Source organism: Schistosoma mansoni, chromosome W (genome assembly GCF_000237925.1).
Source record: "Schistosoma mansoni strain Puerto Rico chromosome W, complete genome".
Taxonomy (NCBI): domain Eukaryota; kingdom Metazoa; phylum Platyhelminthes; class Trematoda; order Strigeidida; family Schistosomatidae; genus Schistosoma; species Schistosoma mansoni.
Window position 1 is genome coordinate 58,357,165 of NC_031502.1, and position 24,703 is coordinate 58,381,867.

Consider the following 24,703-nt stretch of genomic DNA (forward strand, 5'->3'; position numbering starts at 1 on the left):
AGTTTCGTGTCAGAGCACTTAACCAAGACTGGTAGGTCCTGGGTTCGAATCTCGCGAGTGCTCGGTCGTGGATGCTCACTGCTACTGAGGAGTCCCATAATAGGACGAAACGGCCGTTCAGTGCTTCCAGGTTTTCCATGGTGGTCTAGCTTCAATTGACTCATGCTTTCAACTATGAAAATACTAAATCTCTACAAAAAACCGCTTATGATAATAATTCATTCAGCCATAATAATTTCACAGTGATCTTTTATAAACCGCTTATTTAATTTGAGGTGTATCTGAAGATTATCAAGTAATTATTAGGACGAAATTTTTTAGAAATGAAAAATCTCAATGAGTCTTTGAAAAAAAAACAGTAATGTTGATATGGTAAAAGTGTCTTACTTTCAATATAATTATTCATCGAAGTCACTGAAGTCTATGGAAAATGAAATAAAATGTTGCCATAAAGTTTTGAGGAATTCAAGTGAAATTGTATACTTTTAGTATTTAAGTTAATATATGTAGATTTTACAATGATTTAAAGGCAGTTCAAAAATATTAAGGGAGGTTAGATGATGGTTGGAGGTGGTCAACAAGAAATCCAGGACCTGTGTTTCGTGCTACTTGGCACTCGTCAGCAAGGTGTACCTGTAATCTTGAGGAAAGTGGTTCTCCGTGGTGATTCAATCCCGTGTCACCCAGTTTCATAGTCAGAGACGTTACCACAGCTATTAGGGCAATGACTGACCTCCTGTAGGACTGAGATGTAATCCTGTTGACCACCTTCAACCACCATCTTATTTCAACGTAGTGCCACCTAGACTAATGGCCACATTGCAACTTGATCGATAGCATTCAATCAGCACTAAGAGGGACTTGATACGCATGACATTGATCACTATCCAGTGATCAATCAATTGTGATATTAAGGGAGGAAATAGTTTATCTTATCCTTCCTAGTGCCTGATTTTAAGAGGTAATTATGGAATTCTAGTGAAGAGCAATGATCAGTGAAGTTAACCATTGTCGAGTTTGAGGTAGTTATCCACATGGTCGAAGGGAGATTATTGCATACTACCATAAATTGGCTGAGGTTAGATCTATACACTTTTAGATTCCTGCTCAATGGTCTTGAAGTTAAGTGTTCGTAAGAGAGACCGAAGGTCCTGGAGTCAATCCATGGTGGCGTAGTGGGTGGACACTGATGAGGAGTTCGAAACAACTGTCCTTTGCTTTCTGGTTATCAATAAATATTTAACACAGGGTGGTTCGTGGTATCGATAACATTCAGTAATCTGCAAAAACCTCTACATTGAGAAATATTTTGTACGTAAAGAGTATATCAGATAACTGTCTACCTAACAAATAGTTGACAAGGTAATAATGTAGTTTGTGCTGCTGATGTAGACAGATATAAGTAGTATGTATACTCAATAGATAGTAAAATGCCTGGAAGCAGAAGGTTAAGAAGATCGAATAGAGTGAGAACAAAGAATGATTGGTGTGGGGACAGAAGAACAATGAAGTCTGAGACGATTGACTGATATTTGCAAAAGGAACAGTCAAGTTTGAGACAATTGATTGATATTTTGCTAATGAATTATTTACAGTATAATTCTCAGATTTTACCTAGATGTTCTGTAATTTTGTATTTAAAAATATTCAATTGTACCCACTTGTCTTCTCGTTCACTACGATAGTAACTAGTTATAAATAATGAAATGTTCAGAGCGTTAGAACCATGAAAATATAGTAGATTATGTATGATACTTTTGCTGATGGAGCCCAGGTTTAAAATTTATTTAACTCAATGTTAATGCAGATGAGACAGTTCTGGTAGTGTACCATCATCAAAATTGATGAAGTTTTCCAGATTTGGGCAGTGGGTTAGACTTTATTCACCATGTGGTAGAACGATTCTCAAGGATGTACTTAAAAGAGGCTTGCTTTCTGTGGCGGATACAACATGCTCTTCGAAAGAAAGTATACGTCAAGTTGACATAAAATGGACATTCTTCCTTAACACATTTACGAATCAGAAGTAGGTTGAAGAGATCCATACCAAATTCAATATATGATAAAATGTTTTACTCACAAACGTTGACATCTCTTCTGAATCTCTCTTATGGCATCTCTTTTAATTTCATTTTTTTATGCTTGGAATCTTTTAACCAATAAAATATTAAGATTTTGAAGTGAAAACCTCTAGTTATTAACTTTCATTATGCTACGACGGCACAAATTTGTTCATAACGTTCATTAATAACAATACAACTGTTAATTTTATAATACAGTTCTTTTATGAACGTGCTATTTTGTTTACCGAAGCTCTCTATGATATCTAAACGTTCCATGCTGAATTTCGGGTGATAAAAATGATATCTAACTCCAACTGTTACACTGGATTGTACAAGTTCGAATCCAGAATGCAACATGAGCCATTTGTAGGTTAGAGGGACTATGTGCTAATGTAGGCTATTCGGATCGAGTCTCACATTCGGAGCTTCCTGCCAACTGTCTTCAGTTATCTCATAACAAATTTTATGTCAGTTTACTACTGATTTTAGTACTCTCTAAAATAATTTTGTCTATAATCATTAATCATTACTGGCATAAGGTTCAAGTAAATGAATAAACTTCTAAGTATTTCTATTCAGTATTAAAAGACTTTATATGATGACTTATTTATTTAACATTAACTTCCTCCTCAGAGTGAAAGGCAATTGTTTTAAGTAATAACTACTAAGGGACTAACCTCAACATCTTAAAAAAACTGAATAACTCCAGTTGGGTTTTAGGTTTTTGGTCGTACTTTTTTCAATAAACAAGGTACATATTGCCGATTATTTGACACTTTGAATATAGGAAATTTTATGACCACATTAAGCAGAGCGAGATAAACCGAAAACACATAATATTGTAGTGAACAAAACACTAGTTGGGGACAATCGAATGTATTTAAGCACAAATTACAGACTATTTCACCAAATTCTGATAACCATACAGCAAAAAGTTAATTTGCAAAATAACAATCAATTGTCTCCATCTTCACTGTTCCTTCTGTAAGTATTAGTCCATCTTCTCTGATTTCATTGTTCATGAATTTTCGTACCGACTGCGCTTCATTTCTGTTCTTTCCTTACCGATCTTCTGCCAAAATACATTCTATGTCTGACCATCACCATATACTACTTATATGGATATAAGTAGACCACACTACACTCGTCCTCTTTTTAAGGCATTCGTTCATGCGGTGGTTCTGCTCGCCATGCCACTTTCATCTTTCACAGCAGTCTTTGCCAATATCCCCGTCAGAATGTTGAGTCAGCAGCGCGCTGACCTCCATAGCTTCGTCGACCTGCCGGGGCACCAATATCTGACATCCACCCGGCACCTGGGACGTTGAACACCCGTACCCCACCGGCCTGCTGAGCCATCTACATCCGATGTCCGCCAAGCATCTGCACGTCCCACTGCTCCTCTCTGTCGACAGCTCCCGCCACAGCCAACGCCGCCTCGCCAGAACACTCCATTCGACGTCACCTCTCCTCACCAATCCGAGACACATTTGAAAAATTTACGAATAAATAACAACTTATGTTAAATGGTATCTTATGCTAAATTATTATCTACAAAGCTGTTCCCGAAATTAGTCACCATCAAATGTTGATGATTTCTGAGGTTTAAAATAAGCTGTTGGCTAGGGTTATTATAAACGGATGAAGCATGTACTTATTTAATGTATCAATTATTACAATCTTCACAGTAGGTGGTAAAATTAAGTACAAAAACTAGTTTTCACAAAATAATTAAAAATCTTCAGATTATACTGAACATGTTGTGTTGTAATGAACCACTGATTACTTACTAAAAATGGCTACATGTGTTTCCAAAGTTTTAATCCTTCATCAAACAATATGTACAGACTATGTGCTACACTTATCTTCTGTCCATACAGTCAGCTTATGATAAACCATTAATTTCTGAAATAATGTGCTGATGAAGAAAGTGAAAATTTTTTGGTTGAAGCAGTGAAACAAATAACAACACGCTTTTTACTTGTACCTTTTGCATTATACTTCTGACGGTTAACTTTCCAACATTATTTCTTCTTGAAAGTGCTGTATTTCTTGAGCAAAATGGTTTAGTTAAGAAAGAAACTAAAAGCCTAGTGATTAACCATCTAGCTTAGAGAACATAGCAGAACTACTACATTCATCGTCAAAAAGGTACAAGTATTTATAAACAGTTTTCTACGCAAAATACTCAACATTCACTGGCCGAATACTATCAGTAACAGTGTTTTATGGGAGAGGACAAATCAGCAGGTTCCATTTGAAGAGGAAATTAGGAAAAGAAGTTGGAAGTGGATCGGAAATACATTAAGGAAATCACAAATGTGCATTACAAGGCAAGCCCTAACTTGGAATCCGGAAGGGAAGCGGAAAAGAGGAAGGCCAAAGAACACATTACGCCGAGAAATAGAAGCAGATATGAAAAGGATGAATGTTAACTGGAAAGAACTGGGAAGAATTGCCCAGGATAGGGTTGAATGGAGAATACTGGTGGTTGCCCTATACTCCACAACGATGTGTAACAGGCATAAGGAAGTAAGAAAGTTAGAGAACATAAAACCTCTGAAATCCTCATACTAAACTACGAATATTCTCCATCATCTTACGATTGTCCTTAGATTCCCTTTTTTTTCTTTTCATGTCGTCGCTGTTAGTGATTATTATGTAGTATTAGAGAATGTATTTCATTAGTTTTGTCTTATAAATGATTGTCAATACTAACAGGCTGGTCAAAATGTCTCTTTGTAATTATAATACAATTCATTCACTTTATAGATAGACAACATATTCAAGTTGGATGCAATGGTACAACAGAAGGCTATTTACATTGCTTATGTGAAGAAGATCCAAATCAATGTCCCTATTGTCCATCAGGTAGGCTGATAATTCATTACATTCATTTGTTTGTTGATGAATAATTTATTTGATCATTATGTCATATTATTAATGAACTGTTATCTTTTTGCCAACCCCTTCCTTTGTCTATACACTTTCTGATAACATTCCATTTCTATTATAACATGTCTTTTTACCATGCTACATAACTCATCCTCATAATTATTAATCTTTATCTAATTTCTGTTTGAATAGTTTTTTCTGGTTAGCGTCTTTTTAGCGAGTCGGTTTTCTAACCATATGCCCAACCCTCCTCCTTTACCCGGGCTTGGGACCGGCAGTATCCCCCGGAAGAGCTACAGGCGGAGACGACCTGGCTCTTATATCACACACGCAACAACAAGTGCAGGAGAAAACGACCAGTGTAGCAGCAGCCTCAGCAGCAGTAGGTCTCAATATAAACAAAGGGAAAAGCAAGACTCTCCGATACAATTCAACATGCACTAATCGAAATACACTTGATGGTGAAGCTTCGGATAATGTGAAAACCTTTACATATCTGGGCAGCATCATTGATGAACATGGTGGATCAGATGTAGATATGAGGGCGAGGATCGGTAAAGCAAGAGCAGCATATTTACAACTGAAGAACATCTGGAACTCAAAACAATTGTCAACCAACACCAAGATCAGAATTTTTAATACAAATGTCAAGACAGTTTCACTGTATCTGGTGGAAACTTGTGGAACTACGAAAGCCATCATCCAGAAGATGCAAGTGCTTATCAACAGTTGTCTACGTAAGATACTTCGGATTTGTTGGCCAGACACTATCAGCAACAAGCTACTGTGGGAGACAACAAACCAGATTCCATCCAGCGGAGGAAGAAATCAGGAAGAAGCGCTGGAAGTGGATTGGGCACACATTGAGGAAAGCACCCAACTGTGTCACAAGGCAAGCCCCCACATGTAGTCCTGAAGGCCAAAGGAAAAGAGGAAGACCAAAGAACACATTACGCCGAGAAATCGAGACAGACATGAGAAGAATCAACAAAAGTTGGATAGAATTGGAAAGGAAGGGGGAGGACAGAGTGGGTTGGAGAATGATGATTGTTGGCCTATGCTCCATTGGGAGTAACAGGAGTAAGTAAGTAAGTAAGTAATCTAATTTCTGTGATATTCCCAATGAATGTACATGACCTTGTCAACTACGTTTTTAGGTTCCTGATTAGAATAAGATTTTTTGATCTCTTGGTCACTTTACTTCTATTTTATTATTTTCTAGTAAATTGTTGTTACTAAGATATTGTTATTATTATTATTTAAACACATAGATATTGGTACAAGGAAGCACCAAATACATATGCGCCATATAAATCTCATTCGATTTGCTTGAGGGCTGTGATACTGCCCAGGTGCCCAAACTCAAGAAGGTGGTTTTCTTAGGGGGCCACACCCGGAGCCTTTGACCGAAAGACCTGATCCACAAGGCAGTGGAGCATCATGAGATGCAGTCCCATGGTAGCCGGTGATCAACGATTGATTCATACGCCATTTGTTCCCTCAGGATACTGGAGCCCATGTGCACCATTGGTTTGGAATCAGGGTTCTCCAACTCCCCTAGGTGGATCCTCCACATCCACCAACCCGATTAAAGCGCCAGACATTCGCTTTTCGTCCTCTCAATTTCGTAAACAACACCCCCGCCACGAGAAGGCAGTGAGTAGGACTTCTCTGACAGAGGCTATATATTCGCTGGCCATGTGAGAGCATTTTGAGAGGGAGAGCGGACTCTCCCCACTCTCGGCCGTACCAGGGCATTTGGGGGCACTAAGATATTGTAGATTTTTCCAAGAGAGTATATGTCTCCGACTGTAAAACTTTCAAAATAAATCCCTCTGAAAAGTATCTCTTCAATCAGCTGATTTTTTTTGTTTTATGTTTCAAAGTGTCATTGTTTATTTCATATATTCTTGCACAATAAATTTTGTTACTTCTTCTTTTCTTAGGCTGGCGTACGCCACAGACTGATCCTCGTTCTGAAATATGTACATGTCCTCCACAATACACTGGTAAATCATGTGAATTTTGTGCAGATGGACATAGACGTGATCCACCTGGTGGTCTTATTACTGATCGTTGTATCTTATGTACATGTAATAATCATGCTACACGGTGTGATCCTGAAAGTGGTAAGTATTTAAACCAAATTACATTTTAGAGTATCTGTGTTGCAAAATATTTATTTCGTTAAAGTTAGGTAGTTGACAGGAAACTCTGAACCTAGTTCTCATGCTTGTTTGCACTCGTCATCAAGGTATGACTACAGTCTTCAGGGAACTGATGTCCCTTATGTAATTTGGACACAAGTCACTCAGCTCCGCAATATGAGATGTTACCATTGAGATAATCGGGCCGTGATTAACAACGTAAATATTTACGACTGATTAGTTGGGGTGTATAAGTATAATTAAATAAAATTGATAAATTAACAGAACCAAGACGTTTAAGAACGTCTAAATATGCATCAAACTACTTACTCATATGATTAAAGAAGGAGTTGGTGTGATATGGAAGTTATTGAGAGATTTTTTTTGTACCAAGTTTCTAACTTTAGTTGATTTGTAATCTAATGTAATCCTCATCATATGTCATTGTTGAGGCATCTGTCGTAACTCCTACTTGCTTGAGTCTACAAACTAACGCTTTAAATCAAAGCTATGATGTGTGAAACATTATATCAATTTATATAACCTTAAGCAAATAAAATAGACTTGAAATCAATTAAGTAACGCGTCATTTATGATCTATCAAAGATCCAATGATAGGATCCATGGAAATATTCTTTCACTATCGACCAAGTTCTGCCATCGCATACGTATATGATGAAAACGAGATGACTTTGATGATTGTTCAATCCCTGATGTACAATAGAATTATTTGAATAATTTCAAAAATGGTGTGACTTGACTTGTATTTCATTTTGATTACAAGGAATTTGACTAGATGATCGTCAAACTAAATCATAAGTTAATTAAAGTTGGACCCGCAACACTGAATGCTGTATAAATGGTTCTAATCGTTGAGTGTTGGCTGAGAAACCCTAAAAGTTCTGGGTTTAATCCTTAGTAGTAGTTTACAGGTGCTGAACCGTTTCGATGTCCCATGTTAGGACGAACTAATTGTCCAATGCTTCTTGGCTTTCAATGGCATTGGAATTATAATTAGTCTGTGATGTATATTACCTACAAATTGAATTAAATGTTTGATTGACAATTTAAAGTATGTTCTATAAGTTGTTTTATATAATGATAATAATTAGTTATTTGTTTTAATTGTAGTATGAGTACCGGGAATGACCTTATACTGATAAACGTTGACCAATGGTTAACAATAACAATAATAATAAGTGTAGCATACAGACAGTTGTCAAACAATAAAAGTAATACTAAGAATAACTTCTTATTTTGCTATCAAAACAACAGTAATGGTAATGATTATAATACTACTACTACTACTACTACTACTAATAATAATAATAATAATAATAATAATGACAATGTTAATAGCATTATAGAGGGATACTGATTATTAGCCTTGATGCCTACCTATATATCGAATCATCATATTCACTAGGATGGTTATTCGACATGCATAACATACACTTATATACACACATTTGACCAGATAAGAATGATTAAGGTCATATATATGTATAATGTTTACTTCCGGTCTATGTTTTTCATAATGTCGTCTTACATAATTCACATATTTAATACTATTTCATTAGATTAAGAATTATCTCTAATAGTCACTAATATGCTTGAATAGTATTCAAATCCTGTACTATACATTAAAAATTTGAATCCATTAAGTAACTAGTACATTGGGTATAAACAAACACTTTTTTTTTCAGCCGGTTAATGGAACCACGTAGGCATATGGATATGCATATATAGACGTTGTATGTATGTTGTTTTATATATCAAAATTGTACTGTATTATCTGAACTATACATTTAGGGTATAATTCAAACAAATTATCATTACTAACCTTATGATTACTTAGTTTAATGGATAGATTAATCTAAGTTACTATAATGAATATAATCATATAGTTTCTAAGTCTAATCAATAAAAATCCTTAATTAAATGTAGAAAATTTATATCGTTAGTAATTATGTCATACTTACGTTGTAAATTTCATAGTTGAAATCATAAGTCAATTGAAGCTAGATCACCATGGAAAACCTGGAAGCACTGGACAGCCGTTCCGTCCTATTATGGGACTCCTCAGCACTGCGCATCCACGATCCCGCACTCGCGAGGTTCGAACATAGTACCTACCAGTCTCGCGCCAGAGCACTGCTGAGGAGTCCCATAATAGGACGAAACGGCCATTCAGTGCTTCCAGGTATTCCATGGTGGTCTAGCTTCAATTGACTCATGATTTTAACTATGAAAATCCTGAAATATTCACAAAACCCCTTCTGATCTATGTTGTGATTGTTTGATTACGTACACCTTAATAGCAATAATGATTACAAAATCGACAAACGCTTCTAAATATGTGTTCTTATCGTTAAAATACCATATTTTTTTGTGTAAGCTAAATTTTTATGTAGTGTGATTATTTCACTAGTTAATCACTATGCCATACTTTAAAAGTAACAATTCATCTTTTTTTTAACCAGTCTGATATGACTCATGAAACTAAAGAATGTAGTTTTATACAGTCAATCATTGACTTCGAATAGATGGATTGTGTTTACCAACAGAATATAGGATTAGTATTTGTCCCAGTTGAGACTCGTCAGCTGGATATAGCTCCATCCTAATGTTGGTATTGGCACCGGGACTTTAACTCAGTCCCTTCATCTCGAATGCCAAAGTATTAGCTTGTTCAACTGGTATGACACTTTTATCGTAGGTAGTAAGGATTTAAGCTACATTATTGACTGAATTTTGGTCAGCGTTTGTTGAAAAATGTGCTTTCTGTACCAGTTTCCCTGAAATAATCATTTCGTCAAAGGCTATTTAGGAAGGGTAGATAGTAGCTAGAAGTGGAATCTAGCTGTGAACATCAGCAATGAAAATTCAGTACCTCCAGCTTATGAATTGCAAATATGATTCAACTGCTAATCACAATCCATCTATTCTAAATAACTCGTGACATGATGTGTATATCGAGGCAATCCGTACAGGATGCACGTACGCTGACAGAATCTTATCAAAATTCGGTCCTTAATATCGACGACAGGATATCTCAAACGTTTGCTGCTGATGATATCATATAGCAAGCCTCCTACAATTGATTGTGTCAAACCCTTCAATTAGCTTATTTAGCAGTGGTATTCGAACAGTAACAATTTATCTATTTATTTTGTATTATTATGATCATCATCATGTCTGTGTAAATGTATATGCCTGAATCTTAGCAATTACCTTAACCTCGCTTCGCCTCAATTCAATTTGACTATAAATTCACCTCTGTATTCACTGGCACGCACACATTAGCCTCTCTGCCCCAATTCGCTCGATGTGCTTGTAACTTTGTTATCTGTTCTGTCTGATAATAAACTGTAATCGCCGCTTCTTATTACCTTCTGAATTGATACACCGTCGGGATTTATAAAATAATGGTTATCAGGGTGAGTAATATACGAAACCTAAGGAATTATCTCGAAGCCGAGACACTATAATCAATTTGTTCATTACATTTAATTTACATTGATACACTATAACATGGAATAACATTAGATCACCTATTACCCATAGCAGTAAAATCAATGTGAATGAATTTTTCGATATTTAAAGCCTACTTTGTAAATACCAATTAAATCTACCCATAAATATGTTTGAATGATTTGATTCAATAATATAAATTTATCAGAAGGGGGTTTTGTGGAGATTTTAGTAATTTTATATAGTTGAGATCATGAATCAATTGAAGCTAGACCACCATCGAAAACCTGGAAGCACTGAACGGCCGTTTCGTCCTATTATGGGACTCCTCAGCAGTGCGCATCCACGATCCCGCTTCACGAGATTCGAAGCCAGGGCCTGCCAGTCTCGCGCCAGTGCACTTAACCGATAGACCACTGAGCCGGCGTCAGACGGTGTTGATGTCTAACCTCAACTAATCCACGAAATTGAACGATCAACTTCCATTGTACTGAAGTAGATACCTACCTCTACCTGACATGGATTAGCTCCATTGGTCACTACGTCTCACTAGAACTCCAGGACTTACCTCATGGAGCCAATCACTAGTGAGCATATGATGGGTTCGAATCTCGAGAGGCGGGATTGTGGATGCGCACTGCTGAGGAGCCCCATAATAGAACGAAACGGCCGTCTAGTGCCTCCAGGTTTTCGATGGTGGTCTAGCTTCAATTGACTCATGATCTCAACTATATAAGATATAAATTTAGCTATAGTAAAAAATTCCTAGAAATAATTACCCAAGATTATAATGAATTTCTCCTCAATAGCTATCCAAGTTGTAATTATTTAAACATTTAGTTTATAAATGCTTTTTAATGGTCATTATCTGTCATTCAGCATTGATAATCAAAATCTTTTGTTAGTTCATCTGTAACAATCACCTACTTTACCCATAAACCACTGGGTGTGTAAATTCTGAAATAAACACTTTTCTATTCTATAAAGGTTAGATCATTAATACAATATACCCATGGATTCAGTATTTTAGATAGATTTTTCTGATATTCAGTGGCATCATGAGTCTTAACATTTTGATAAGATAACCTGAGTCCATACGATTAGCATCCAAATACATTTATTAAAAATTAGTCTAAAACTTGAAGAAATATGATAGTATTGTTTCAGTTAAACAATTGATAACCCAAACGCTTAAACAGACCACCTGGAAATATCACTATAGAGGTCTGCAGAAATTAGTAATTGTTATTCATATCACGAACCTATCTAATTTAGACATCCATTAAAAACCAGGATGAACTGGACAGATGTTTCGTCTTAATATGGGACTCCTCGGTGGTAAATATTACCAACCCACCAGGAATCGAACGTGAATGAAGTTAGACATATACACCATTGAATTTCGGTCCAATTGTCTACAGACTAAGCGTTCGTGCATGAATGTGGTCAGACCCCCCGTGATGGCGTCTTGAATGTGCTATACGGCATGGTCCTACACTAGGATAAAACATCTGTTTAGTGTTTCCTGGTTTACAAAGAAAAACACCTTTTTTCATATTCGTACATTATTAAATAACTCTTTTCTACAACTGGCGAGTGCTTTGTTTTATCTATACCACAGCAAGTTCCAATATTGCCTTCTAATGTCCAAATACGGATAAACAGAAATATTTCAGAAGTAATCCGTAACCTCTCGTCATTGAAAATGTATTCACCTTAACTGAATACTACTTACAAGTAGTTAAAAGAAACCATCTACATTTTTTTAGAACATTTTAGACATTTTATCACAGTCTTTCATTTATTGGTCATCAGATGTATAGGTTACATAAAAATGTAAATCTCTTACGAAAACTAGTAGTATAGTAACTAGAATCAAGTCATAGAAGATATATATCTTACATAATTGTTTATGAAAAATCCATTCATATATTTGGAAACCCTCATCGAATGAATTTGAAGCAAATCCAACGTTTCGCCTGGCAATCTGGTTCAAGCTTTTCCTAGAAAAAGCTTTTTCAAATATATTCTTCTTCCTGTTTAATGTCTTACATCAATTGGGCGCCCGAATACTGTGAAACTATTCGTATTAATTTAGACGAAAGTTCTTATATAGTAGCATGAGTTTAGGTTATTTATTAGCTATCAGATAAATTACTTCAACTAACTTAGAATGTGTTTTGAACACTGAATTGTCAATACAACATGAAATACTCCAAAACTAAATTCCTCTTCATGTCTATATACATTTTATATAATTACAATATATTCCAAAATAGAATATTTGACAAAAGATTGAATTACAACAGTCAATAACTCATATTTTCCATTGGACACAAATGTTTAGTTTATTTCTATTATTGTACTAATCTTGCCAGGCGGAATCGTGGATGCGCACTGCTGACGAGTCCCATAATAGGACGAAACGACTGTCCAGTACTTCTAGGTTTTCCATGGTGGTCTAGCTTCAATTGACTCACACTTTCAACAGTATTTATGATCAATACATAATTAGGATCCTGCCATTTAAATAGTTCACTGATTTCACTGATTTCAACTATATATAAAAAATATTCTAGTTTTAGTTAAATAATAAACATACTAAATAAAGTGCTTTAAAGATTTTGTATCTTGTTGTATCTGAATGAATTTGAGCGAACTTACAGCTTGTTTTCCTGATGAATACAAGGATAGATAATTACTAGTAAGGCAAAGAGTTTATGTTAGATTGAATAACCTGTAAGTTTACATCAAAAAATGATCATTATTAACTTACTTACTTACGCCTGTTACCACCGACGGAGCAAAGGCTGCTGATCAGCATTCTCCGACCCACTCTATACTGAACCTTCCTTTCTAGTTCTATCCAATTGTTATTCATTCTTCTCGTATCTATCTCTATTTCTCGGCGTAATATGTTCATTATTAGACTAACTCAAAATAATAAGAACAAATTACAAGAAAATAATCTTTAAAGTTTCTTCTAGTTTAGAATAAACTATTTAAAATTAAAATGTTCATACTGGGAAGTCGGTCACTGTTATGTCCGTGGAATGCATAACTAACTTGTTCTTGATATTGAAACCCCGGATCCGACGCCGTGTAGTGAGAACACAAATACTGGTAATATTAATTTATTTGAAGCTGAAAACTATTAAAGATGAGGTGTAAATACACTCATTTATATATTAATTTTACTCATATATTAATAATCATCCCTTACACGGAAATATACAAGATCACAACAAGAATTTAAGCGGAATCAATCAGAATAAAATGACCTTAAATCAACATTACACTGAGTTAAATCAATATTATATTCAACTGAATACGACACTGAGAATGAAATAACTATTTTAAAGGGTAATCGTATCGAATTAAAGACGAAAATAATATTGAACAAAAATTATAATGAGTTAGAAAACAACTTGATTCTACTTTTTTGTCTTATTATATAACATATACGAACACTTACCGAAGGTCTTTGGTTTGAGTCCTATGTGCGAGATCGTGGATACGCACTGCTGAGGAGTCGCATACTTGGACGAAACAACTATTTAATGCTTTCAGGTTTTAGAAGGTGGTCTAGTTTAGATCGACTCATAAGTTCAACTGTTAACATATGATTGTATCAAAAGTCTTAATTTTTCTATTTACTGTCAAGTAATCAGTTATTTCGAAGTGAAATAGTGTAAAGTCGTTCAAAGAAAAGATCATTATATAAAGAAATAATCTATCTTTCTACTAATAAAATGGTTGATTTATACGTTCATATTAGGGAACTTTGAAAAGGTGTTTATAGAACCCAATATATCAAGTTAAATGAAATCTAAATTTCTTTTTCTAATCTGATTGTTTTGATTGTTTCTGTTCAGTTAGAATCTGTATAATAAATAGTCCATAAGTAACCTACAAGAATGACTTGACGCTCATGTCATTGATCACCACCCAGTGGTCAATCAATTGTGATCACATGTCAGTCCCACTGGAGGTCGGTCGTGGTCCTAATAGCTCAGTGGTAACGTCTCTGACTGTGAAACTGGGTGACACGGGATCGAATCACCACGGAGCACCAGTTCCCTCAAGATCACAGGTACACCTTACTGACGAGTGCCAAGTAGCACAAAACTCGGGTCCAGGGTTTCTTGTTGATCACTTCCAACCACCATCTTATCTCAACATAGTGCACGCAATGTCGAGCCACCTAGACTAGTGGCCACATTGCAACTTGATCGATAGCATTCGATCAGCACTAAGAAGGGCTTGACGCGCATGATATTGATCACCGCCCAGTGATCAATAAGTTGTGATAACCTACATTCATCTTTTCTTTGATAAATTCACCATATTTTTTTCCAAAATATCCCATATAACAACTGTGAAAAAATGGACATGAAACAGGAAAACATTGAAATGTACACAAAATTATGGTAGCAGACAAAAAAAAACTAGTAACATACAGAGAGTTTAGTCGCTAGCATTGAAATCCGTCTTTGCTTATAATGCTTGTGAATTGAGGCTACATCGAGGCAATACACACAATATACACATATGCCAATAAGAGACTGACCAGTTGCAGTCCTAAACATCAATGGGAAGATTCAAACAAACAATACGAAGTGAATTTAGACAGAGAGTTTGTTCACCTTTCAGATAAAACATGACAATTTACTAACTCATTTAGTTACAGATTTTATTGATAATTAATAATTAATCAATGAATATCACTCATCACTGAAATGGTGGATATACAACTGAATTTCACGCTGGAATCATGTAACTAAATGTAACATTGAATAAATGTTACGTTGAATTGATGTAAATGAATGTTGGATGACGTAACTAATTGAATATTGCATTAAATTAATATGACTGCAACTGGTTAGTCTCTAATTGGCATATGTGCATACTGTGCGTATTGCATCGATATAGTCCTAATTCACAAACATTAAAAGCAAAGATGGATAGTGGCTAGCAGTGGAATCCAGTTTGACGCGTGTTTTGTCCTGACGAGTCCCAAATAGGACGAAATTCATGTCCTGGATTACACTGCTAGCCACTATTCATCTTTGCTTACAATATCATATTGAATTTAAAGTGATATTGAGACTAAATTAAAATATGATCTTGTATTTTAATGCTCTCCTAAAAAAATAAGTAACCAAGATCAGTACAAAATAGAACGAAGCTACTTATCTCTAAATGTCTTCTTTTTCCTACTATTAATAGAAATAGTTATAATGAAATGTAACGAATGATTTTTCATGATTGTAAATATATTCTTTAAATTGTACAATTTTTCATTCATTTTTTTAATAGGTCAATGTGAATGTCAAGATAATACTGGTGGTTTATTTTGTGATCGATGTGCTGATGGTTATTATGGTGATGCATTTGCTTCAGTCAATTCATCTGATGCTTGTAAACCATGTCCATGCCCTTCAGAAGCAAAATGTGAACAAGTTTATTGGCCAGATCGTTCAATTAAAGTTGTATGTAAAGATTGTCCAGATAATAGATCAGGTATTATAAATAAATATTTATATAATTAACTCTTATTTTTATGTTTGTGACGTACTATCTTTGGTTATATCTAAGCGTTTATTCTTAACTTGCTTCAATTTTGGCGCCTGAGCAGTATTCCAGCTCTCACACAAATCGAAGGATTTGTTTGGTACATATATAGTTCCTCCTTGTATCAATATTAATGTGTTTAAATAAATAAAACTTATTCTTAATCATATTAGATATGAGTAGAATTTCTGCAGTTTTTAGAGAAATAATTCGAAACAAATGAGTACTGAGTGATGAAGTTAATTTTATTGAGTCTTAGTAAACTCACTTACGCCTGTTACCCTTCCCGCCGGCATTCTCCATCCAACTCTGTCCTCGGCAAGTGATTAGTAAACAGATTTCACTTATTCCAGAAGTGATTACAAAACAAACGCAACAAATTAGTTTCAGTCCAACAAAACATTGGTGTCCTAATGTTTGGTGATGTACCATAAAGTGGTTTGAGAAAATATAGCCAATAAGATGAAAATTACTTGTTTCGATAAAATCTTCAAATGTTTAGTACATTCTTGTTTGATAATTTGGTCATCTCATCTTCAAATCCTATGGAACTCCTTCTACAATTAAGCTTGTTTACGTTCAATTTTGTGAATCCCTATAGTTTACTTATTTAACAGACAGTGTTTTTCGAACAGTAACAATTTGTCTATGTCTTTGTTTATTATTATTACTATCATGTCTGCATGAACATGCTTGATCGAAAGTGACAGCTTACTCACGTATTCCTCACTCTACTTTAAATGTCAGTTGCTAAACATCGCTAGATGAATCATTCGCTTTCCCCATATATATGGATGTGTTTGAATCTTATCAGTTGATTAGACTCTGAATTCGCCCCTATGTTCGCTTGCTCACGCGTGTTATCTTTTCTGCTCAAAGATGCCTGATGTGCTTGTAGCTACTTTATCTGTGTTATCCAAAACTAAACTGTAATCGGTGCTTCATGTTGCCTTCTGAATCCATACACCGTTGGGATTTACTTGATAACAGTTATCAGGGTGATTGATATGCGAAGCCTAGCCTCTACAATCCAATTCTGTTATCATTAGATAGAACAGCTAGTCTACTAACTAAATAGAAACTAAGAAATTGAAACCGTCATTCTAGTTACCGCGCTGATAAAATGACAGTGAACAAGTGAGGATATAAATATAGATTATAAGTTGACCAATTATCTCTCACTTCAGACTGACCTAATAACTAACACTTATTAGGATTTTATCTTATGATCCTAGAGCCTTTTATTTGAATAGGAAAGTTAAATACCCAAGAATTTAGTGAGGTTAAACAAACGAAAGTTAAAACAATGAACTTCATATCCTTTAGAAAGCAAGATGATATTGTTAAAATGTGAAATATCATATGTTCTGTAGTTGCCTAATCTCATAATAATCATTACTTAATAACGGTGCACCGTTAAACAATTGGTTGATAATATGTAAATAATAGTATTTTATTTCACAGAATTGAAATATTTTATGTGTAGGCTAAGCGCTCGCGCTCGAGACTGATAGGTCCTGGGTTCGAATCTCACGAGGCGGGATCGTGGATGTCACTGCTGAGGAATCCCATATTAAGAAGAAACGGCCGTCCAGTGCTTCCAGGTTTTCCATGTTGGTCTAGCTTCAATTGATTCATGATCTCAACTAATAAAATTATTTTATATGTATCTGTTTAAGCAACTAGACATCCGACCATTGACAACTACTTACTTAATTTTTATGCTACTCAAGATTTAAAAGTAGCAAAAAATGTATCCTTAATTGGAACTCCGGGTTAACGAAATTTGACCTCTATTAATCAACTTTATGTCAGAATCAGCTTTTGATTGTATTTTTTTGGAAAAACGTTCACAACAGAATGAACAGAAAACTGAAATGAAAAATATTCAAATGTGAATTTATCCATCAGAAGGGGTTTTTGTGAATATATCAATATTTTCATAGTTGAAATCATGAGTCAATTGAAGCTAGACCACCATGGGAAACCTGGAAGCACTGCATGGCCGTTCCGTTTTATTATGGGACTCCTCAGTGGCAGTGTACATCCACGATCCCGCATTCGCGAGGTTCGAACCCAGGACCTACCAGCCTCGAGCCGGAGCACTTAACCGATAGACCACTGAGCCGGCATCCAACGGTGTTAATGTCTAACTTCAACTGATCCACAAAATTTAGCAACCGTTCACCAACTGTCTTCAGTGAGTCGATATCTCTACAACAGACTTGGTTGAACTCCACTGGTCACTGCTTCCCACTAGAACTCAAGGAAATATTCCTTACAGTCAGTCACTAGTGAGCATATGATTATAGATCAGAAGGGGTTTTTGTGGATATTTCAATATTTTCATATTATGGGACTCCCATAATAGGACGAAACGGCCGTCCAGTACTTCCAGGTTTTCCATGGTGGTCTAGCTTCAATTGACTCATGATCTCAACTATGAAAATGTGAATTTATTGTCTTTCACATCTCTTAATAAGTCTTTTAATATTCATTTGTTATTGTTTGAAACTTCCCATTGGTGTTTAGGACTGCAACTGGTCAGTCTCTTATTGGTATATGTGCATACTGTGCGTACTGCCTCGATATAGCCTTAATTCACAAGCATTATAAGCAAAGATGGACATCGGCTAACGCCATGGCGTTTGAAGCGAAAGGTACTGAGTTCGAGCCCTAGAGTGAACATCAACTCTGTGATGCAGATACACACAACTGACGAGTCCCGAATAGGACGAAACGCTCATCCTGGATTCCACTGTTAGCCACTGTCCATCTTTGCTTATAGTCTCTTAATAGTCTAGTGAACATTAGTAGCAAAAGTCCATGTAATTAGTATTTCGTTACATAACATCAAACTCTTGGTATGAAGGTCACTGATTAAAATAAACTCATTATTGTTATAACTTCTCACAATTTTGATCACTATGTTTTGGATTTGTTATCAATAAGAATTCACACGATATTTCGAGTAACTGTGTTAATAGTAACATTATTCTATTCATAAGTAGCGTGATCTGATCACTAAGAATTATCAGTATAAGGTTATGGAGATTGGTGAGCTTTTTGATTGAGATCATGAACCGATCAGCGTTAGACCACCAGTGGAAACCTAGAAGAACTGGACGGCCGTTTCATCCTAGTAGTGAGTTTCCTCGGTACCGTACGCGGGAGTCGAACCCGAAATATTCGGTCTCGAATGCAAACGCCTAACCCTCGGACCATTGAGTTGTCCACCGCTCTCAGGTTTTCAATGATGGTCTAACACTGATCAAATTTTTAAATCAATATTTCAAAAGCAGCTTAATGAATTAAAATGAACATCATGTTATCAACATCTCTTTTATGTCATCAGGTATTCGATGTGAACGTTGTGCGGAGAATTTTTATGGTGATCCGGCGAAAGGTATTCCATGTAAACCATGTGACTGTTCAAATAATGTGGATCCAAGAGAATTTGGAAATTGTGATGGGTAAGTAGCATGCTTTGCTTAACATATGTTGTAGCTAGTTAAAACTTAATATGGATGAAACATGTGTTTAAACTTTTTTAAAACTACACTAGCTGTAATCAAGATATGAAGACTGATCAACCAACAGTAGAGTAGTAAAATGAAGAAGAACTTGTCCTGTATTACTGCAAAACATGTTCTATTGAGTTCCGAGGGTACAAACATAAATATTATTGAAACATGACAGACATCATATTATCTATTGACTTTCAAATATAGTGAACAATTAATCTTTGAACAATGAGTTGATATCCAATGGTTCATACTTTAAACTTCAGTTAGTTTTTTTAGACTTCTCGAACATTGATGATATTTGTGTTTCACACAAACTCTACCAGTCATAGCCATAATCTGATTATTCCTTACAAGTCATTTATTTCAATAAATTTCATTCTAATAGTTGAGATTATGAGTCACTTGAAGCTAGACCACCATGGAATACCTAGAAGCATTGGATGACCATTTTGTCCTTTTGAAGGACTCCTCATCGGTGTGCATCCACGATCCCACCTCGTGAAATTCGAACCCAGGACCTATCAGTCTCGCGCGCGAAACTACTTAACATCACATAGTTTACCTTCAAAATGAATTAAAAATGAATTAAGTCTTATTTAGTCTGTTCTCTTTCAAAATGCCTTATATTGTCACATAGTGTATACAAAAGTATCAAGTGTCCTCTATTGACAATTTTCTTTTCTAACTAAACTAATAAATCTTATCTATTCCAGAAAAACTGGTGAATGTTTAAAATGTTTATTTGGTACAAGTGGTAAACATTGTGAACAATGTTTATCAGGTTATCGTCGTAATTTAAAACCAATTAATATAAGTGATTTAAGTGATTTAATTCCAGCACGTGGTTGTAGTCCATGTGAATGTAATCCAATTGGAACATTAGCTAATTATGGTTCACAAGGAATTGGTGTTTGTAATCCAGAAACTGGTCAATGTCCATGTAATCCTGGTGTTGGTGGAGTAAATTGTGATAAATGTTTTGATGGATTTTATGGTTTTCATACTGGACAGGTAGGTTATTTTGTTTAAATTAAAATAAATAGATGATAGTATGCTATTATTATTATAACTATTATTATTGGTACTATTATCATTAGTATTTAGCTTTATCGTCATGTGGTAACTGATAAAAAATTACTCGACAGTCTACATTACTGAATGACAAAGGTTGAAAATCAAGAAGCCATTTTGAAGCAGAATGTGACTCCTAAGGAGTACCTATCCACTAATTCACCGATGGTCTACTTCGTGATCTTTAGAACTCATGAAATTCACCAGTTTGGATAAACCAGCTTTACCAATAATAATAATCATGAGTTCATTGTAGACTTATCTCCACAGGTAATTTGTGGATGTTTTGTAAGAAGCGGTGACCAGTAGACTTCAACTATGTTGAATATGAAGTAGTTATTCAATAATGACATTGTGAGATGATTGTACAATATTACAAAATGATTGACGATGAACATGTAGGCTGTTGAATAATGGTTTATCGATCTTCGCAAACTACCTATAGTAAAATAACTTACTGATGGAGTCAAGAATTAATTATTCTTCCTCAAATTTATTTCCCTTGATAAATTTGAGTAAAACACAAATAAGAAATTCGCTAGACTGAAATGAATCCAAGTTCATTTGACACAAACAATCTAAATTTACTATGAATAATTTGAAAGTTTTATATAATTTAAATTATCCATCAATCTTAACTATTACGTTTAGTATCTTTTTTTTTGTATTAGTTGTTTGAAACTTCCATTTTTATGTTTAGGACTGAAATTGATCAGTCTGGTATTGGCATATATGCATCCTATGCGGATTGTCTTAAGTTAAGAGCATTATAATCAGAGATAGGATGTGGGTACATTCAGCTGACGAGTACCAATTAAGACGAAACGCATGTCCTGGATTCCACTGTTAGTCACCATTCATCTTTTTTTATCGTGTTATTGTTATACTCCTCTTCTTATTATGTTCTTCTGTTCTGTTCTAAATCCTACATCTCAGTTCCACTAGTTAAAGTTTATCAAAAGTTTTACTTAAATTATTTTTCTATTCTTTATACTTTTAGTTTGTCTTGTAGTGTCTTTAAAACCAGATGTCGAGTTATTTGATTTTTATAAATATTATTACTATTATCTTGAATTTTATTATATTCGCTACCCTACTAATTAATCTTGGAAATGACTTACTTACTTACGCCTGTTACTCCCAATGGAGTATAAGCCAACGACCAGCATTCTACAACCCACTCTGTCTTGGGCCTTCCTTTCTAGTTCTATCGAACTTTTGTTGATTCTTCTCATGCATGTCTCCATTTCTAGGCGTAATGTGTGTTCTTTGGTCTTCCACTTCTCCTTTGACCTTCAGGATTCCATGTGAGGGATTACCTTGTGACGCAGTTGGGTGCTTTCCTATATGTGTGTCCTATCCACTTCCAGCGCTTCTTCCTGATTTCTTCTTCATACTTGGAAATGAGAATCACTGTAATTCCTACGGTGTGAAGTAACAATAAAAGACTGATGAAAATGAAGATTTATTGACTCCCGAAAAGTCATTTTATCATCCAAATAAATACACCCAATCTCAAACGAATTTTACGCACAATTAAAGTTTAGTAAAGAAACAAAATTTCAGACAAAAAATATCCAGGGTAACTGTGAAATAGATAGGAAGTTCACACAACATAATACAAAAAATATATTTTCACATTTGAATTCACGACTCGATCTAAGCTAGACCAAAAATGAAAACTTGGAAACCCAAGATGGACGTTTCGTCCACCTGAGGGAATCCTCGGCAGTGCGCACACAAGATCCCTCATATATATAATATATATATGCTAAACAGTATGACTCATAAAAATGATAAAAGGTGGAACTATATTTAATTTATAAAGACATAAACCTGAAAACTTATTGCCAGTCAGCATTCACCTTATGTAAATAGTCTTGGAGAAATTGCCTTAATTTGGCATTTAAGTTGCCCAACATTGATATACAAAAGTTGAAAATGTGGTTTATATTCAAATGGCATTGAAGTGAAATCGCAAGTCTTCTCACTCTTTTTAATACAAAATTCATTTTCAGAAAGTAATAATTTGTTTAAAACCAGAATTACATATATTTTACTGGTCTTTAATTGTTCAAAGGCATATATGAATGTTATTTCTGTACTTACTTACTCACGCCTGTTACCTCTCGTGGAGGAGGGCGGGCCGCCCACCAGCATTTTCCACCCAACTATGTCCTGAACAGTCCTTCTCACTTGTTTCTAGTTGCTATCCACCCTTTTGATGTCTGTCTACAATTCTCGACGCAGTGTGTTCTTAGACCTTACTCAACAATGCTATTTTTGTATATCTATATAATAGGATTTTCATTGGTTTAGCATTCCAATATGTTTATATTTGTATTTCATTGAATGTTAACATTTTTCTAAAAGGGATGTCAACCATGTGACTGTAATTCAGTGGGTGCAGTTCAAGAATCCTGTGATGATCGTACCGGTCAATGTGAATGTCGTCCAAATGTTATCGGACGTCAATGTGATCAATGTCGACCTGCATATTTTAATATGACTACTTCAGTAGGTTGTCAATCATGTAATTGTCATATTTATGGTGCTGAAAGTAGTCAATGTAATAAAAATGGTCAATGCATTTGTAAGCCTTTTGCTGTTGGAGTTAACTGTGAACAATGTCAGGTGAGATTAATTTGATGAAATATTTTAAATTAACTTCAATTTTGTGTACGCTTTTAAGGAAAGGCATGATTTGTTGTTGAATTAAATTTAAATGATAAAGATGATTTTGACTTGCTTGGAGTTTGATAGTAAATATAAATATTTGTAATTGATTGACCATTGAATAGGGATGTCATATTTGTCCAACTAAATTAACACCGCGTACACTATGTTGAGATATTAAGCTAAAATATCTATTCAGGTTGTTCAGTGATAACATCTGACACTGTTAAACTAGGTAACATGGATTTAGATCTCACTTTTTAAATCTCAAGAATCTCTAATAAAAAGCGCTGACTTACTAGGTATAATTGTATACCACTACTTATTGTGAACAGTTTCGATATGAAAATCACGGATTCTGGCTCACGTAATGTTGCCATATTTGAGTTAGATGGTTTAATTTGCAGACATGTTGTTCTCTCGCTGGACAATATTATCATCTTTTTCAAATAGGAGTATCATGAATATTATCCAATAGGAGCTTATTCCTCGGTTCTGATGGATATGTGTATACTTAATCTTCATAACAGACTTAATAAACCCCTTGGAGAATAATGATTAAAGATGCAATACCATTTGAATCAGACCCTGTTAATGTTGTACAGCAAGATGACTGTAATTAAGTCATTCATTTCAGGTATTTCAACATTCCCTAAACTAACCAAATGAGATGCATATCTTCGTTACTGTGTAGTATTCACTTTTAAATCTGTCCACTTGTAGTTAACTTGCTAAATCTTACAGTTTTATTACTTAATACCAGTAATTAAAGATCCATTTATGGTGTAAACTCTTAGTTAGAAACAGTTTGTTGCATTTCTAATATTGTTTTTCCAAAACATCAACCTCAGAATCCCTACCTCAACATTTTTTAGTGATTTCATACCTCCGAAACCATAAGACAAGATTATACTACCTAAGTTCATTCATTTTCACAGGAAAATCATTACAATTTACAAGCCGGTTGTTTACCATGTCCAGCTTGCTATAATTTAGTTCAAGCCAGAGTTGCTAAATTATGGGGAATGTTAGAGTCAGTATTTGGACCAATTAAACAAGGACCATCAACAACATCACTAATACCAAGGGGATCAACTGAAACACTTAATGACAAGGAATTATATGAAGAGATCAAACGATTAAATGATACGGTTGTAAAATTATATCAGGACATTTTAGATTATAAAGGTATGATAGACAATTTTGTTTTTGAAATTGTAGAAAATTATATGTATTATCATCGTTATATTGATGTTAATTCAATCTTTTCCTTTCA

At 34.9% G+C, this 24,703-nt stretch overlaps 1 protein-coding gene across 1 annotated transcript in view; it reads left to right on the plus strand.

Moving 5' to 3' along the window:
* The window catches only part of Smp_163810 (putative laminin gamma-1 chain), a gene marked incomplete at both ends in the record, with an annotated part of 83,928 nt that overhangs the window by 25,547 nt on the left and 33,678 nt on the right, over nucleotides 1-24,703 (plus strand). Inside the window, 7 exons of the mRNA XM_018790313.1 lie at nucleotides 5,258-5,695; nucleotides 6,905-7,087; nucleotides 15,899-16,102; nucleotides 19,509-19,626; nucleotides 20,394-20,691; nucleotides 23,125-23,385; nucleotides 24,366-24,615. Of these exons, the coding sequence (XP_018655669.1) occupies nucleotides 5,258-5,695; nucleotides 6,905-7,087; nucleotides 15,899-16,102; nucleotides 19,509-19,626; nucleotides 20,394-20,691; nucleotides 23,125-23,385; nucleotides 24,366-24,615 (1,752 nt within the window). The remainder of the gene's footprint in view (nucleotides 1-5,257; nucleotides 5,696-6,904; nucleotides 7,088-15,898; nucleotides 16,103-19,508; nucleotides 19,627-20,393; nucleotides 20,692-23,124; nucleotides 23,386-24,365; nucleotides 24,616-24,703) is intronic.